The sequence below is a fragment of the Sapajus apella genome, unplaced genomic scaffold (assembly GCF_009761245.1).
Source record: "Sapajus apella isolate SASKATOON/1434 unplaced genomic scaffold, GSC_monkey_1.0 scaffold83, whole genome shotgun sequence".
Taxonomy (NCBI): domain Eukaryota; kingdom Metazoa; phylum Chordata; class Mammalia; order Primates; family Cebidae; genus Sapajus; species Sapajus apella.
In genome coordinates this window covers 7,148,394-7,168,045 of record NW_022437023.1, presented here as the reverse complement: position 1 = coordinate 7,168,045, position 19,652 = coordinate 7,148,394, and the positions used below count along the sequence as shown (strand labels likewise).

Below are 19,652 nucleotides of genomic sequence, written 5' to 3'. Positions count from 1 at the left end.
GCTGTGTGCAATGGTAGGCACCTGTAATCTCAGCTACATGGGAAGCCGAGACGGGAGAATCGCTTGAACCCGGGAGGTAGAGGTTGCAGTGAGCTGAGATCGTGCCACTGCACTTCAGCCAAGGCAATAGTGCTAGACTCAGCCTCAAAATAAATAAACAAACAAACAAAATGTTGTTAAGGGGTGATCAAAGGAGAGTAACATGCACACATTTATGATTTTATGACAAATCTGCAAAATGTGTGTAAGAAAATTAAGGAAATCCATTAACATACTAGCATTGTCCTTGTGATGAGATTCTGCTTTCTTGGTTCTTTTTACTTTCATACTTTTTCACAAGAAGCATGTATTATACTTATAGTTGGAAAAATAATAAACTGTATTTTAAAATGAAAATAAAGAAAAGTAAATAAATTCAGAACTCGGAAAATGTAATATCGTAAACTAAGAGGTATATAAAACTATTTACCTGGCAGAGGAAATGCTATGGTTTTCCAGAATTACAAATCCATTGCCTTTAAATGTATCCTTATACTTTTCCCAAATGTGCAAAACTTGAGCACATAATTTGTGGTACTACTACTATAGAATCTGAATAAGAAAGCAATTATTAGCAAAACTGGGAGAAAATTTTCTTTGAAAAAAAGTTGGCAGCTCTAAAGAAAACAAATTTTAGCACATGGCTCTATAATTACTATATGGAATTAGGCCAAACAAGACATTTCATTAAATGGTGGATTATTTGTAAGCCTGGAGCATCAGAAGGAACATGGTATGGCTGAATGTTGTTAGAAATTAACAAGGAATACTAGTGTAACAAGTATAGTTTTTTGATTACGTAGAGTGTCTCAACGGGGACTTAGAAGTCAGAGTTGGGTTTTAGGGATTCTTTAGTTGGCAATTGGTTGAAAGAGTTAAGCTTTGTCTAAAGACTTGAAGTCAGTACAAAGGAATGCTTTTAAATTAAGGCTGTGGGCATCTGTTATCTGTCCTGTGATGCTGTATCAGAATGAGATTGGAAAACAAGCCATATTATGTTGGGTTAAATTTTACAAACCTTTTAATTAGATCTTATGGTTTGTAGAGTGTGACTTAACTCTAGCCTGGCATGGCTTTGGGTCTTGCTTATAATTTGGTGTCTTATTGCCACAGAAAGTTTGTTCTGTGAGTCTTATGGTCTCTGTTTTAACATTAATGCTGGTCAGTTGTGCCAAAACTCCAAAAGGGAGGATGCATACCGAGGCGTGTCCAACCTCCTTTCCTATCATGCCTGGGAATTTGATTTGTCAGGTTTTCTAGGGTCCTCTTGGCCAAGAAGGGGTCCATTCAGTTGGTTGAGGGGTTAGGATTTTATTTTTAGTTTACAAATATCATGTGATCAGCTATATTTTGCATCGTCAGTAAAACAATATGATGTTAGATAAAACTATGAAGAAAAGATACAATTTTCAAGCTGCTAGAAGGAGCTTCCAAAATATCTTAATAATGGTTATAAAAAATGTCCATTGCTTTTAGCCCATTTTGTCTAGGTCAACACCAACACAGAAATGTATATTGCAGGTTCCTAAAACTTTCCCAAGAAACATATTTCAAGTATTTAATTTTATCACAGAGGAAACCTTTTAGAAAGTTGTAATCAACTAAAGAAAATCTGCCTTTGAATTTGTTTAAATGCAGAAAGGAGGGTTCACCTTACATACTTTTCCTAAAACTTTACATCTCTCCTTTTGCCTAAATCTTCACCATAAAGAGCTTCTGAGAAAATGTGTTGAGGTGGAAAAAAGGGGTATTGAGAACTGACAAACAAGTGAGTATTCTCTTTATTTAAGTGACGGGTGTTGGGACTATGTTTACAACACGTGAAACATGTCTAGTTATTTAGAAGAGCCTCGTGCGCCCTTACGCATTGTGATGAGGCCCACCTGCTCTTGACATTGCACTAGGCCAAGGTGTCTAGATAGTGTCCTCTAGTCTGTATGACCTCTAGTCACCTTTATGTGACTTACTAAAAGGCACCCCTGCCACCTGTTGGAAAATTGCTGCAGTATGATGATTTTGTTAGAAGGCTCTTTGTTGCCTTGTGACAGACGCTTGTCATGATAACTACATGAATCGATGATGTGAATAGCACCCCCTCAGACATGGCATCATGGTGTAGTGCATGACCTATACCATCATATGAGACATTTGCAAGTAGATAAAAAATAGAAATCACCATGGCAACACCTACCTTTAACATGAACATTAGAAACCATGCTCATTGCAATAATGCCTGGGAAGTTCCCGTTCAGCAAGTTGGTGGTGCTGAAATATGGAGGTAGGGTGTGAGGTGGGGAGGATTCTTTCATTGATAGCTTCCATTATTGAGAACAAGAGCCAGCCTATTGCTCTTTAAATGTGTTTCAGTCCGTTAAATAGAGCCTGCAAATTCCAACTACTTAGCCAAATGGAAAAGATTCTCTGTTTACAGAGAAAACACAAAGCTTGCTTCTTCCCCATCATTAAGCAGGCTGAGTATACTTAGCAGAACTTTTCCATTTAGGTATCCAAGTCAAGGCTATCAGTGACTTTTTCCTTGAAATCTAAACATTTTAGAAACATTTTGCAGGGAAAACTGTTCACAGGCCTGTTTAAAAAAAATCAAATAAATAGTTTAGGGGTTTCCATCTTGGAATTAGAATGTTTATTTAAGAAACTCTAATAAAGCCCTCTTTCAAGCCCATGAAAATTATAGTCAGAACCAAGTGGTAGACTAAGGATCCAGGAAATAGCTATTGATTTGTGAAGGACAGAGGGAAAGAAAAAGCCAGGAAAGGAAGGAACTTGATGAGAAACTTTTAGTAATGGTCCTTATTTCCTTCAACTTTGAAAAACCATTTCACTGGGAGTAGAATTTAAAACACTCTCACTCTGTGACTACCTCTACCAGGCAATAGGTAGTGCCCAGGGCATGGCTCAGGCTGGGCTTCTATGAGTAAAGGCATGAACGTAGGTGGGGCTGACGCGCTGATTACAAGACTTAGCACAAAAAGGATTTTCAATGCGGGCAGGCAGGGCAATATGGGAAAGTCCAAAGCATCGTGCCCAAGGGATTGGGCAGAAATCAGGAAAGAATCTGAAAACTGGAAAGAAGAGACCCTGATTAGTAAGGGAAGATTGTGCCTCAAAGATTCCAAAAGGATGCCAGAAGTGGACCTTTTTATTGGGTGCTCACAAGTGAGCCATAAGCAGGGAGAAGCCCATGGAAGAAAACTCTAACCTGCCTTTTTATTTACTTTTCAAAACTTCCATGGTGAAGAAATCAGAAAATAGTGAGGAACACATGGTATCAACGCATAGGGGTGGGTTACAAAAGATAGCCAAAAGTTCTATGAAGAAATGCCGAGGGCATGGGCAAAGTATATTTTGATCAAAATGACAAAGCTGGACAGCCCCTGGAAGTAAATGTAGACATGTAAAAGTTCTGAAGTAGCTACATTGGAGATCAAAGGCTCTGAGTGATTTAGAAGAAAAAAGTAGCTTAGTCAAATATCATTGATGACATTTAACATTTTTACCTTGTGCATGTAATTATTCTATATAAATATAATCTGAAATTGGTGACCCATATAAGGTTATCTAGTAAATGAGTATGCTTAGAATTCCATACTTGCTTGTTCTCTGCATTTCCAGTTTCAGTGAAGTAATGATGAGGGATATAGGTATCCTTACTGTCCTTACTATCACTTATATTTTTTGATTCAGTAATGATAGAAACCCTGTGGATGTTTAGGTAGACCCATAATCCCCAGTTGAGCATTAGTTATTGTGTGGTTAATGTTGTGTGACTTAGTATACCCACCAGCTGCATGGTCAGGGCAGTAGAAAAGAAACTTCCCCTGGAAGGACAGTCTTTTTGAAATATTCAATGACCTTCCCTATTAGTAGATGTGACTCTTCAGTGTCTTCAGTTATTATGCAACCAAGAAAATTAGTAACTTTACCCTCTGGGCATGAAGTGGAACTGGATGGAAAATAAAGATAAGAAATCAGAAACCTCCTCTCCATGTGTCTACTGAAGGGATATTAAAGTCATTGGCTCTCACCCTTGGCCTCACACTAGAACCACCTGGGACTTTTACAAATTCTAATACCCAGACCATACCCTGAACCAATAAAATCAGAATTTCTTACGATGGGACCTAAGCAGCAGTGGTGTGTATGGGGGTCTAGGGAAAGTGGGATGAGTCAGGGTGGGGGTGTGTATCCACAGATAGTTCCTTTTGAGAATACCTGAATTAAATGAAATAAGACAAGTGCCTGACATATATTTAGTGACCAGTGAGTATATGCACCACCCTTGAATTGCTTCCTGCTACTCCATCTCTCCCTTTTGTGCCTGTCCCTATAGTGTCCGTCTTGGTCTTTCCAAGTGTATCATAGGTGACTTTGCCTCAGAATTTCGAGAATTCATTTTTGACTTCATGCTGACGAAGGCAGAACTCTCTTCTTTTCTCACTTTTTCTTTCTGTATTTTATTTTTTTTAGAGACAAGGCCTCACTCTGTCTCGTGGACTGGAGGGCAGTGGCACAATCATAGCTGACTGCAGGCTTGAATTCCTGGGCTCAAGCTATCCTTCTGCCTCAGCTCCCAGAGTAATTGAGACTATAGGTACACCACCATGTCCAACTAATTTTATTTTTTATTTTTTGTAGAGACAGGGTTTTGCTTTGTTGCCCAGGCTGGTATTGAACTCCTGGCTTCAAGCCATCCTCCCACCTCAGTGTCCAAAGTTCTGGGATTACAAGCATGAGCCACTGCACCTGGCCCTTTTCTCACTTTTAATATACCATCTCATTATTTATTTTGTTACTTTATCTTCCAATATTACTTAACTTCTTTCACCTATAAGCCCCAGAATCTGTGGGTTTAGGAAGAATCATTACTTCTGTGTCTCTAGGGATTTAATTTAGCCAAACCTTCTTGAGTACTTCAGAAAAATCAGGGTGGAAATAAAGTTTAAGGAATAAAGGGAGTTTTTAAAAATAGAATACAACTCATCCATTTCAATTCAATTCAATTCAAATGCCTTTCTCTTTTCCAAGCATTTTTAATAAGCTCACTTAAGAGTCTTGTTGAAAAATAAATAAATTACACTTGTTTTCATTAAGAGAAAAGATCTTTTTCCATTTTTGCTGGTATTGTTGAAGGAAACAAAAAGGAGTCTAAAACTTGGCAAAGGAGTACATTATTAGTGACATATTGGTCACAGATGTGCTGGTAGAGCTACATTTTCTTCCTGCCATTAGGATTTTAAGTGCCCACAAATTACATATGAAAGTCCAGATAACTTTCTTACAAAAGAGAAAGATGAAAACAATTATGACACTTGCAAAATCTTCATTTTTAAGATAGGTAAATAAGTTTCTGTGAAAAAGAAAGTGACACACATTCATCTGCTGGTTTTTCTTTTAAAGAAAAAGTCATGCTGGATGATGCCAACATTTACTCAATGTCATCAATTCCAAATGTTTTAAGCAAGTGAAGATACCTGCGATACTCTTTGGCAACACTTGTGAATAATAAGATTTCCTTTCCTTAACCATTCTTAAGAAAATCAAGAAGGCAAAATTTAGGATGTAGAAAGGAACTTTCTTTAGTAATTTTATGGCTCAAATCTGCAGGCCTGTGAAGCAGAGTATGAGGAGTTTAGCCAAGTTTCGTTCCATTGCAGAAAGTCCTGAAAGGACTTTAGGGAGAGTATTGACAAGCCAACCCTGGAAACAGGGTTAGGTTAGGATTCACCTGGGAGGAAACAGTGTTGGCACCAGGATGCCCATTAACGTAGTTGTAGTAGATAAATGTAATTCCAGATCTAAGGCTCTGACTAAAAGGATGTCATGGAAGGAAAAGGTATGTTGTAAATGAAAAGGGATCAAGAAACAGATTTGACAGGCATTGAAATAGTAATGGCAAGCTAAATCTTTATTATAAGACTTCTCGAAAAATTTTTATTCACCTTGATGAGAAAACTTGATAGGAGAATAACTCCTAGAAGGATGACAGATGCCTCAATTTTCATCATGTTTAAGTTGGTAAGTGAACCAGTTTGAAATGTCATGTAAATTGAAAGTGATATGAAATTGAACAAAGGAATGAGTTTACTGCCTATGTAATAAACTGAATTATGACACAGAAAAAATATGACCTAGTTTCCTGATATGTAGGTAGAAAATTATTATCTGTTTGCATTTTTAATTTAATAAGAATATGCATTCTAAGATGATTTAGCAATCTGATTATTACAATGACAGGTAGCTTTAAATCAGGAGCTTATAATATATTTTTCAGTCTCAAAACTATTTGATGTACTGTCAAGGGAATGTCAGTGTTTGATTCTAATCCAGTGCTGTCTGGTATCTTGTGTGTTATTTGGTTTTATAAGTTCAAGACGTCATAGTGTACAGCTTTTTAAAAGCCTGTAGGGAAGACTTCAAGTTCTTTTCATTCTCAGCAGTACCTTGTTTTCTTGCTTCCCATTTTCCTAGGAAAGTGACAATATTGGAGGACCCTGATCAGAACATTCACCTGAAAAACTTATCTCTTCATCAGGCAACCACAGAGGAAGAAGCTCTGAATTTGCTCTTTTTAGGAGACACCAACCGAATGATTGCAGAGGTAATAAACTTCCCTCTGCAAGCTGTTTTTCCAACATTGTAAGAAATAGTATCTGAAACCCAGGTGTAGAAAAAAATATATAGTAGAAATTTAGGGGTAACACTAACCTTAAAAACAATCTTATCCAAATCTCACATGCAGATAAAGAAGCCCAGATCTAGAGAAGTGAGGAGATTTTTCCTAGGTCACCCAGCTAGCTAATGAGTCAGAACAGGAATTGAGACCTCTGGATTCTCAATCCACTGCTTTTTCTATTTTAGTGTATTTTTATATTTTTAGGTTTTATACAAATTGGTTTGTAAATTAATGACAACTTATTACATGTCTTAATTATAGGAAGTTTTTTATATTTTCTAAAATTTAAAAATACTCAGCCCATTTTTCCTAACCTGAAGTCATCCAAATGTTGGCATGTGTTTACATATCCATATGTTTTCATTTAGTTAGTGGGTTAATATGTACAAAGTACTTAGAACAATGCACTGGACATAAGACGTACTCTGCATTTGCAGCTATTGTTGGCGTACCTGGGAACACCACCGTAGTGTCAGTGCAATATTTGGAACATACTTACATTAAAAATTATTCATTGTTAATCTGACATTCAAATTTAACTGAGTTCCTATTTTATCTGAGAATTCTATGCAGGAGCTAGGATTGACCCAGCTTCCTCAGGGGCCCAAATTGTAGCTGGTTTCTGACTGCAGATGGAAGGTTATGAAGCTCTCATCCAGCTACACTGTGGTGAGAGGAATGGCTTGGTGGTGGTGCTGATGGTGTGGGAACAGTTCCTCAGATGAACAGCCTGCTGTTATCACTGGCATTTTCTTTTTAAACCATGCTCCCAGAGTTCTATATTTTACCTTGTTTCTGATAACAAGTATTAGGTGAGGGTAGTAATCTGAAAGGTTAAGTAGTCTAAGAAAAATCTCCATCAAGTGACCTTTTATTCAGCCCCATGTCTGCCCTCTGGAATATCCCACCTTAGAGGCAAGATAAACCAATACAAACTAAATTCGGATAGTGAAAGCGTTGCATTGATATCTGTTATTATTTTGGGCCCTTAGTTTTTGTTTTTGTAGCAGTTGTTTACTAGTTCTTCGTCAATACTTTTCAATACACTAGCTAACTTACATAAATTGAGTTTATGTGCCACACATATGGATTTAAGGACCCTTAAATTGTTATTTGTATTTGAAACAACATTCACATAGTTTTAAATATCAGAATACTTTTTTTGCTTTACAATAATATTTTGTATCTGTATTCAGTACTCCAATGTTTTCCCAATTTGATCATTTGTGATGCTCTTGTTTGTCATAATAATTGAAGATCAAGGAATAAAGGTTGAGTAAGAATTAGACCATATAATAACAAAAGTTTTAGCATGCTCCACTAAATCCTGTTCCTCCATATATAGTTTAATAAACAGCAAAACAGAAAATACAGAATAGAGTTGGGTCCTGTCCACAAATGGTTATGAAAAAGAAACAAGATAGATTCATAAACTGCTATACGGAAAACAAGTAGAGGAACCTGTTGCTGCCTCAATGCTAACTGACTCTCTTTCAGAGGTGATTCATCCCTAATGTACAGGCCTCATCCTTACCGATTACTTTCCCTCATCTTCAGTGGGTTATGGAAAGGTCCTTAACCTGTTCTGCCATGACCTCCAGTAGTTTAAAAGCTTAGCCATTTGCTCTTTCAAAGTTATGCATGAACTTTAGCTAACTACAGGGTTTCAGGCTGTGGTTTTGCAACGTTTTAAGAAACTTCTTTTATGAAACTTTCCTGTCTTTTTATTTTTTATTTTATTTTTAAAATTTTTTGAGACAAAATGTCACTCTGTTGCCTAAGCTGAAGTGCCATGGTGTGACGGCTCACCAAAACCTCCACCTCCCGGATTCAAGCCATTCTTGTGCCTCAGCCTCCCGAATAGCTGGGACTACAGTCGTGCCCCACCACACCTGGCTAATTTTTTTGTATTTTTGGTAGAGACGGAGTTTTGCAATGTTAACCAGGCTGGTCTGGAATTCCTGACCTCAAGTGGTCTGCCCACTTCAGTCTCCCAAATGCTGGAATTATAGTCATGAGCCAGCGTGCCTTGCCAGAATTCCAGGTCTTTTCCTATTACTTACTAGTGAGTGTCTAATATTATAAATAGCTGAAACCTGAAGAAGTCCAATCCTAATAATGCTGGTTGTGCATTAATTTTTGTTTAATTTTTTATTTTTCCTATATAAAGCCCAATTTCTACTCGGGAGGCTGAGGCAGGAGAATTGCTTGAACCCAGGAGGCAGAGATTACAGTGAGCCGAGATTGTGCTACTGCACTCCAGTCTGATGCCTGGTGACAGAGCAAGACTCTGTCTCAACAAAAAAAAAAAAAAAAAAAACAAGTTTAGTAGGTTTTGATTGTTTCTGTGCTTGCTTTTATCGTTTCTTTGGTAATAATAATTACCATGTTATAATGAGAACCTGCTTAGTATAAGTCTTGCCATTGTTGTAGACATGTTTTATATATATATATTCTTTCTGATTCTTATTTTATAGATGAAAACTGAGGCTCACAGAGTTAGACTACTTGCCTAAGGCCACACACTGCTGAGTTGTAGAGTCAGGACTCAGCTCCATGTCTGACTGACTCAGAAACTTCCATTCTTTCCTTACGCCAATTTCATGAGTGCAGTAATCAAATTGACATCTGTCAAATGTTTCAAGTGATGATATATTTCTAAATTATTTTAAAAGTATACCCAGTACCTAGCACCTTAGTTTATATCTTGAATGCAGTGAAAGCAAATACATAAAACTATAAATGAAGAGTAACTATCAACCCCTGGAAATTCTTTATTATTCAGAGTCTCTAAAAAAGCATGTTTTGGATTACAAACTAACTGTCAGAATGCAATTTGTCAGCACAGGGCAAGCTTACCAGGATAAAAAGAACGAACTAATCATTTTTTAAGAAAACGAAGTTCCCCATTTCCCATTTACACAGAGGAATCCAGAAGTTGCCATGGTAACCAGAAAACATTTGCAAAACAAAGTCTGAATATGTGGGACACAAAGTGCAGTGCTCTTTCCTTTCATGTTCTTTACTGATAGCCAGCATTTTAAGGAAAAGTTATTAAGAGCAGCTTCAGCCTCTTCTGTTTATTCAGAACTCTTAAGTAATTTCAGCAATCCTACCAATGTTTTGAATAAAACCTGATTATGTCCCTAGGATAAATTTTTTTTTAAAGTTGAATTGCTGGGCCAAAGAGAATAAATATTATAAAAGCTGAACTACGTGTGACCCAACACCCAAGTCCACCAGTAGCGAGTGTAACTTGATACTGTTTTGTCTTATGGTTGAAATATTTCCATCAATTCATCAAATCTAATCGAACAAAGCAGTCTGCATTCAATGATCAGGCCACACATAGTGCCATAAATAGGACCACTTGCCCCTACCTTGAAGGCAGAGTCCTACCCGTGGTCTAGGGCACTCTGTGCCCAAGTATGGTCCTAGGGAAACCTGTATTACAATACCATATGGTAATCAAATGATGCAATTTCTTAGATTACATTTCTGGTTGATGGATGCAGAATCTCTTCCATGGAGCCCAGGAATGTGCATTCTAACATTTTAAATGTGTTCAGGCTAAATTTGGGAGCAATCTAGGCTTTACCCTTAAGAAAGCTAGTTGAACCTGGATTTTTTTGATTGGTAGCCTATTAATTTCTGCCTCAACTTCAGACCTTGTTATTGGTCTATTCAGGGATTCCAGTTCCTCCTGGTTTAGTCTTGGGAGAGTGTAAGTGTCCAGGAATTTATCCATTTCTTCTAGATTTACTGGTTTATGTGCATAGAGTTGTTTGCAGTAATCTGTGATGGTAGTTTGTATTTCTGAGGAATTGGTGGTGATATCCCCTTTATCCTTTTTTATTGCATCTATTCAATTCTTTTCTCTTTCTTTTTTGTTAGTCTGGCTAGCGATCTGTCTATTAGAATGGTGATCATTAAAAAATCTGGAGACAACAGATGCTGGAGAAGATGTGGAGAAATAGGAACACTTTTACACTCTTGATGGGAGTGTAAATTGGTTCAACCATTGTGGAAGACAGTGTGGCGATTCCTCAAGGATCTATAAATAGAAATACCATTTGACCTAGCAATCCCATTACTGGGTATATAACCAAAGGATTATAAATCATTCTATTTTAAAGACACATGCACATGAATGTTCATTGTGGCGCTGTTTACAATAGCAAAGACCTGGAACCAACCCAAATGCCCATCAATGATAGACGGGACAAAGAAAATGTGGCACATATACACCATGCAGCCATAAAAAAGGATGAGTTCATGTCCTTTGTAGGGACATGGATGAATCTGGAAACCATCATTCTCAGCAAACTGACACAAGAACAGAAAACCAAACACTGCATGTTCTCACTCTTAGGCAGGTGTTGAACAATGAGAACACATGGACACAGGGAGGGAAACGATACACCCTAGGGTCTGTGGGGGCGGGGGGGGCTAGGGGAGAGATAGTGGAGGGTGGTGAGGTTGGGGAGGGATAACACTGGGAGACATGCCCGATGTACATGACCGGGGGATGGAGGCAGCAAACTGCCATGGCATGTGTGTACCTATGCCACAATCCTGCAAGATCTGCACATGTACCCCAGAACTTAAAGTATAATAAAAAAAAAGAAAAGAAAAGAAAAGAAAGCTGGTTGAAACCCACTCCTAGAGAAAGAAAAACAAGCAGGTCTATATTCTACACCCTTGTCAACACCACAACTTTTGAAAATTCTGCCGATTTCGTAGACAAAAAAAGAAAGCTTGTTTTAATTTGCATTTTGATTATCAAATTCTTTTACGTCTTTATTGGCCATTACATTTCTGTTTTTGTTCATGTCTTCTATTTATTTTTCTCTTGGAGTGTTAGGGTAGGTCTGATTGATTTGTTGACCCCCAGAGGGCAGGAACTTTGTCCTATTCACCAGTTTGTTGTACTGTATAATAGCAGCTATAGGAAGCGAATACTGTGTCTGAGTGGTCTAGCATATAATTTCTTACATAGGTATTACCTAGTGTTGTTACTGACCTGGATATTTTCTGGAGCAATAATATGCTGTATCTGGCATAAAACATTTGCTGTGAAACTGCTTGAAGGGGACCTTTGGTGAGAAAGGAACACTCTGTGCAAACGCTGGGAAAGTCCAGGGTCCCCTGGATGGCGGGCAGCTTGCTTTCTTTCCACCTGACTTCCTCTCCCATGTGAATGGTGAGGTGACTTCCTCCAGTCAGTGTTGGTTCCACTCTGTGGTTGGTTCCACTATCTCCCCCTATTCCCGCCAGGTAGTACTGAAGAGCTTTGGAGACTTTTTCTACCCCTGGCTCTACCTTTTGCCAAGTATATGCCACTTAACTGGTCTAGTGGGCAAGTCACCTAACTGGTCTGAACTGTATTTTCTAACCTGTAAAATGGGCATAATGATACCCACCTTCTAGGAATATAGAAACAATTGAATTGAATTAACATTTGGACAAGCCCTAGAGTTAATAGCTGGCAATTGTTTAAAGACAAGACTTTTGTCCTGTTCATCTCTGTTTCTCAGCACCTGGCAACTAGTAGGTCATCAGTTATTAATTGTTTTGTGGAATTCACAGAGGAAGACCTGGTGATTTTAGGCAATAAGACTTAGAATCTCAGGCCCCGAATCAAAAAGTGATTTTATGGTACCCTGTGCCTATTAGTGAGTACAGAGAACATCACAGATGACTTCAACATTGTGTGTGTGTGTGTGCGTGCGTGTGTGTGTGTGAGATACTGCAAATCTTTTGAAAGAGGTTACTTTCCAAATGATTGGCCTATCAACAAACTTTATGGGATTTATAAATAATTTCCCCAAGAGTGATTAGAGGTCTTTATACCCAATTCTTTGCTTGATATAAAAGACATACAGATGCTCCCCAACTTACAATTTTTCAGCTTTACAATGGTGTGAAAGTGATACGCATTCAATAGAAACTGTACTTTGAGTTCTCCTACAATGATTTTGTTTTTCACTTTCAGTACAGTCTTCAATAAATTATATGAGATATTCAACACTATTATAAAATAGGGTTTGTGCTAGATGATTTTGCCCAACTGTAGGCTAATATAAGTGTTCCGCATGCATTGAAGGTAGGGTAGGCTAAGTCATGATGTTCAGTAGGTTAGGTGTATTAAATGCATTTTCAACTTATGGTATTTTTTATTTACAATGGGTTTGTTTGGACATAACCCCACGTCATAAATCGAGGAGCATCTGTACTAGATTTATCTGAGTTGTGTTGATGTGCTTTGTAAGCTCTCAGGCTTTGCACATTAGCAAACTTTTGGAGTAAGTTGTATGACCTTGTGGAAGTGCAAACAGTTGGGAGACAGGGTGTGAGTGGGGGTTAATGGGTTTATGCGAGTTACAGGAACAGCTGTTCTTGGACATGTTATCTAATAACATGAGTATAAGGCAGGAAGGAATAAGTAGCTTTATTATGTGATTGTGTTTGTTAACACGAATTTAAGTCCCAGTCTCCTTCGGTGGCATGTGTGGAAAACAAGAGGATTTTGGTTGCAATTAGTGTTCCAAAATCATTAAATGGATATTGACTAACACATCCTCACAAATTTTTGTTTGAAAGATATGTTAGTTACATATAATTAGCAAGTTTCTTATAAAATTTGTGAACCTGGTTAGAGCAAAACATACAACAGGCAAACTACATTTTGGCCTTGATCTTATTACAATAAGAATAGCATGGTTAGCCAGGTGCAGTGGCGCTCACTTTTAATTCCAGCTACTCAGGAGGCTGAGGCAGGAGGATTGCTTGAGTCCAGGAGTTTAAGGCCAGCCTGGGCAACATAGTGTGACCCCCATCTCAAATAAATAACAGCATTTTCTTCTTATTAGGCCCTGATAAGTAGCTAGAAGCCTTATTAAAAGATATGTTGACAATTATAACCTCTTCTCTTATATATACTTACTAGTTATAGAAGAAAAGGAACAAATTTTGAGCACTTCCTATGTGACAAGCATTTCTTTCTTGTTCTTGTATTTTATATAGGAGATACAAGAGAAATATACTGTTCTTTAAATAGCACTTCTGTGGTATAACATAGTTTGCATTTTGCTGTAACCTGATTTAGTGGTATTACATGAACCATGAGATTTGATCTAAAACACTGATTAAAATAAATGAAGTGGTATGGAACAGCTATTATTAGAATTTTAAGATTTATATACGCCATATACATTATTAAAAGAAAGTGTTTGGGCTATAAAATTTAGTTCCAGGGTTTCTTCTGATCTTTGAAGTTCTCATCTCTAATTAAACATAGCATATGATAGTCACTTTTATTCTATTCAGTATTACTGACATTCACCAACAACAGCAACAAAAAATGAAAAAGAGAGGAGAAAAAAAATCCGTCTTCAGTGAAACAAGGAAATAGCCATAACCTCAAACTGAGAAAACCTGCCAAATACTATGAATTTGAATTATGGTGAGAGAGGGTGCTGAGAGCCAACACATATGTCCTCCAACCTCAGGCAAGATAGAGTTTCCATTTAAAGAAAGGGTCACAATTCTCAAATGCAAATCCAATGATCTTTTGGTTAGAGTGATGAGATCTGAAACACAGACAAGTATGGAGGAAGAATCTGGGAATATTATATAGATGTTCATTCTAACTATTGAAAGTGGATCCAAAGAAGAAACCTTAAATACTAGCCATTTTTATGATCAGTGATGTAGGATCATGCTAAGGAAGATGGCCTTTGGTGAGTGGGGTTCAGGGAGTTTGTGATTTAAGGGGCTTAACTATGAACCATCCCAGACCTATTAGTATGAAATATTGAGGAAAATTTATGTTCTTAAGGCTAAAGTCATAACAAATGTAATGTAAAAGTATTCAGGACATAAACCTAATATGAATATTTCCTCACCTATCACCTAGGCTACTCTTTAGCAAAGGGATAGTCAGCGTTCAAAGATAAAATTACCAGAAAGAAAACATCCCACACCCTATTCATATAGCGAGAGTAGGTGTCAGGGCTAAGGAATATACATCTGAAGGCTGACTAAATCAGAGAGCACAGGGCTTGTTCTTCATAATCTTAACTGTGTTATTTAAAGACAATCTTTGCTTTAAAAAAAAAAGCTCAAAATTATAGAAGAGCCCAAAGAAAAAGATTACAAGACAAGGCAAAGTAAAGCAAACTTGAAAAACTTAGAAAATAAATAAAAGAGAAAAAGCCATTAAGGAGATGAAAATGCCATTAGAAGCCAAAAGGAAGGAGGAGGAAGAAGAGGAAGAGAAGGTACAGGAGAAGGAGGAGGAGGAAGAGGAAAAAAGAGGAAGAAATATGACTGAAAAATAACTAAGGTTATAAAAATTAATGAGAGAAGGTGATATCTAGAAAGAGACAAAGGGGCATCCAATGATTCATAGTTAGAAACCCTGAAGAAGAGGAGAGAACAAAGGCAACAGAAAAACTAGAGAAAAGTTTTCTGAAACTTGGAATTGCTTGAATCTGCAGATGAAAAGGACATAACTGAAAAAATTGGAAGAGCTCAAAGAAAAATTGAAAGAGCTCAATTCCAAGACATCCTCTACTGAAGTGACTAAATTCCAAAGCTAATGAAAGAGCCTTAAGGGTATCCTGTCAGAAAACACAAGTCAACTGTGAATGAAAATAAAATAGGTTGTTAGGCCTAATATTGGACATCTGTACTTCTAGAGTTCTTTCTCCAGCATCTTTACTCTGAGTGACATTGTCCTAAAATTTGTGTCTGTTACTGATCTTGATGTCTAGACTCTAAGATTACATTGAGAGCTATCACAATAAAGTTTCAAGGGATACATTTCTTTCATAAGAACAAAATTATACAAATGTATATCTAAATTCTCCCTGTTGTGTTTATTATGACCTGTGTCCCAGTTGTTTATACACAGGATAGTAAAAGGTAGTTTCAGCTTGTCTATAATCCCAAGTATGTAGTATATATAAAAAAGGCAGTTTGAGGCTGGGCATGATGGCTCATGCCTGTAATCCCAGCACTTTGGAAGGCCGAGGTGAGTGGATCACCTGAAGTCAGGAGTTTGAGACCATCCTGACTAATATGGTGAAACCCTGTCTCACCTAAAAATACAAAAATAAGCCGGGCATGGTGGTGGGAGCCTGTAGTCCCAGCTGCTCGGGAGGCTGAGACAGGAGAATTGCTTGAACCTGGGAGCAGAGGTTGCATGAGCCGAGATTGTGCCACTACACTCTGGCCCAGGTGACAGAACAAGACTCTGTCTCAAAAAAAAAAAAAAAAAAAAGTTTGAATAAACTGCTAAAAATTATTAGAATTGTTATCCCTTTCAGCCCCATAATATTATTATTCCACTTATGTGAATGGTCAGACTTGGAAATTTTTAAGCGAAGGCTGAATTTTAATAGGAAGAGAAAAAAGAAAAAAATTCTAACTCAATTTGAAAGATGAAACAGAGAAGACAACTATAATAAGTTACTGTTTTGATGGCTAAATTTAGCTTATAATTCCTTTTGCAATCAAGTGAAAAATACAGCAAGGGGTTGCGCAGACATTTTGGGTTATATAATTTTCGTTGTTTAGAGAGCAAACCTTAATGCTGGTGGAGGATATGATGCTATTCAACTCAAGGATGATATGTAGGAATGATAATTGAATGTAGTTCCTATTAAAGATACAGGTAAAATTCCTTCTCAATTTCCCATATGTACCACCATTTAGCAGACTTAGATTTTGATATAAATTTGTTTGACTTTGATTTGCCAAATCCTGGGGAAATGACCCACAGGGCAGTAATCCGAATCCTGACACCCACAGAGGAAGCTTCAACAGAGCCACAAATTCTGACATTGTTTCCCTAAAATTCCTGAGTCAGCTAATAGATCTTTGAGGATGTGAAAATCAAAATTCATCAAATTGATCCCAGACTTGTTAGGAGGGATACATAATAAAACATACTAGACCTATTCTTCTCATAAAGGTGAATCATAATTATTAGAACATTCTTCTTATATATTCCAGATTGCTTCAAAGTTTGTTTTAATTTTAAATAAAATTGGTGTGTCTAGTCTTTTTCTGTTTTACAAAACTACTTTGACAATATGCTGGATAAGAAAAAGACCTAGAATCCTGCAACTGGGGAAAATCATTTCAACTCCATTTCTAAAAGCCAGGTGTCTTATAAAGAGAAAAGTCAGAAAGAAAAATGAGAAGTTTAGGATCATTAATTCCAGTAGAGGGATATCCACTCAGGAATATTTTGTTGCTAAGCAGTGTGTTCTGAAACAACTCCTGAAAAGATTGAGGTAGGTGTTTGTAGGGTCATGTGCTAAACCACTAGGTTTGGTGAGGTCTCACTTTTCCAGGCTGAGTTAGAGTACGTCAGGGGCATGGCAGGCTTCCTAATTCAATTCATTTAATATGGGCAGAACTATATGAAGAATCACTTAACCAATGATAATGGATTAGGTAATTCTTCATTAAGGGTGAGGTTTAACCTGAAAGGCTGAGATACCAACCCAGAAAACATTTAGAAAACCACATGGAAGTTAGCATTTTCGGTCTTCAATTCAGATAGAGCAAATGGGCAGAGGAACATTAGCTTGCCGGTGTAGAAAGTGTTATCAAACAAAGAGAACTGAAGTGGAAAGCTGAATTCCAGATCTTGTGGTTGCTATTGTTGTTCTTAGTTGGTATGTTTTAAGGAATCACAGGCATATACTTTATAATATCCGATTCAGTTGAAAAGAGATTTCCTTCATTTGGTCAATTCTAGATTAGTGGAAATTCCTGTTGAGATATTTTACTCCAAGAGAGCAAAGTGGTTGAAAAAAAGATTTTGGTACACAGAAATGGAATAAAACATATAAGTTATGACAAGAAATAAGTAAGCTTTCAAGGTACCCTGAAAAACTTTTAATTTGATATACAGAGGTAATTCGAATCATTGAAGCCTGCACTACTTGTCTACAATCATTTTTGAAGTGATTGAAAACGTAAGTTTAACTAAAAGCAGAAAAAAAATTAATTTTACAAGCATCCATAAGAGCATATTATGCAAACCCCCAGAAATTATATTTCATTTATTGATTCTTGCCCCCAAGTCAGAATTATTACTAAAAATGGCTTGGCCACACACACACACACCCCCCACAAAAAAAGTGCATCACCATTTATTTTCAAATTTCTTTTTCAGGCAACAGGTATCTCCTGCTCAATAGAAAAGGATTATTAAACAATGAGATTTGAGGTCTTTTACCATATGAAATAGCTTCTGAGGGTGGGAGCCAAGCCACTGACAGGGAGAGGGATAAAGGGCAGTAGAAGGGGCGTTAGCACTGCTCTCTAGTCCTCAGTGCAGGCATTTGATGTTATGTAAAGCGTCCTAACAAAGCAGCTTCCACCCCTGCCTCCACAGTCACGTTGCTGCTCCAAAACCCTTGTATATAAACATTCTGAAGCCACCATTGCCTGTCAGGTCATTTTTGAGTCACTTTTTACAATCTGTGCCATTCTGTTTTCACTGCCACAAAATGAGCTGGACACCAAACATGCATCTGAAGGCCAGTGGGTCACACCACTGCTTCACTACGCACTAGAGCAAGCAGTTCATTATGATAACACAATTTAAACAATGTTCCAAATGGATTTTTTAACAAACATGTAAAACTCCAACAACCAACTTTTTTGGATTATTCCAGGATTTGGATATTAATGCCTGTTCATGTGCACAAATGTTAAATGTCCTTTTTGAACACAATTGCTAATGCCAATTGGATATATTCCAAGGGAATTCATGAAGATAAATGAATTTTGAGTAGGTTTATTTGGGGAGTAGGAAAAGGATATACTTGACTGACAAGCTAGAGGACATTCTAGACAAGAGAAAAGGCAATTGAAGATGTAGGGAGTAGTGATTAGGAGCTCTGGAATCAGGCACAACAAATAGCTGAAGCCCAAGATTGTTAGGGAGATTTGAGTCAGTCTAGCTGTTTCAAATAGTTCTAATTTTTAGACTCAAATGAACTGTATTTCATGGACTTAAAAAGCTTGCAGATGTAGTCACAGAATTATTTGAAGATTTTTAGACATTATGGAGCATGCTGTAAAAATTCCAGAACACAAGAAATGAGCAAGAGTCAACAAATTAACAGACATTTTTTAACACTACTATGTTATGCTAGGCAATGATGCATAAGACCCAGTCCCTGTCCTCAAAGAGCTTGAAGTCTAGGAGGGAGGAAGAGAGAAATGGAGAGGCTTTGTAGGAAGTAACCTTCAGATGAATGGCCCTTCAGTGAGAAGTAAGATTTTGCTACATAGGAGATAAGAAAGAGGAAAAATACCTTTCTTTAACCATAGGCTTCAGATGTGATGACTCTATCTTGTATATTCTCATCCAAACAATGTGTAAGACATGGGGCAGTAGGGCAGAACGACAGCATTCCAAGACCACCTCCGCTCTCCACCCCGTTAGGTAACAGTTATGGGTATTGTACAGTTGACTTCAACCCAAGCACTTTTATATTCCTTCAATTTCTCTTTATATCCCCAAGGATATTTTGAGAGATTTAAAAAAATAAATTGAATTGATTTGATCTATAAAATTTTAAATGCTATCAGAAAAGTGAATGAAATTAAGGTAAAATCAATGCTGACTCTTAATTGCTTACTGACCATTATTTAATAATCCTTTGTCAGTTTTTTTTAGGGCTTATATAAAAAATATGAGCTTGTTATCTTCCACGTTTTCTTTTTTGGAAAATGGAGAATAGACTTTCTTTTATGGGGTGAAAATTTAAAAACCTAGGCTCACTGGATTCCTTACATTTTCATTTGTAGATAGCACAAAATTCAAAAAAAGATCAAGATCCAGTAGATCGTAATGTTGACTAAAAACTAATCAAATGCAGTCATGAAA

The 19,652-nt window shown here is 37.2% G+C and overlaps 1 protein-coding gene across 5 annotated transcripts in view; it reads left to right on the top strand.

Moving 5' to 3' along the window:
* KIF6 (kinesin family member 6) overlaps nt 1-19,652 on the top strand; it is a 390,985-nt gene that overhangs the window by 104,265 nt on the left and 267,068 nt on the right. For all 5 annotated transcript variants that reach the window (XM_032253630.1, XM_032253629.1, XM_032253627.1 and 2 more), the window contains exon 6: nt 6,529-6,658. In XM_032253630.1, coding sequence (XP_032109521.1) covers nt 6,529-6,658 — 130 coding nt within the window. The remainder of the gene's footprint in view (nt 1-6,528; nt 6,659-19,652) is intronic.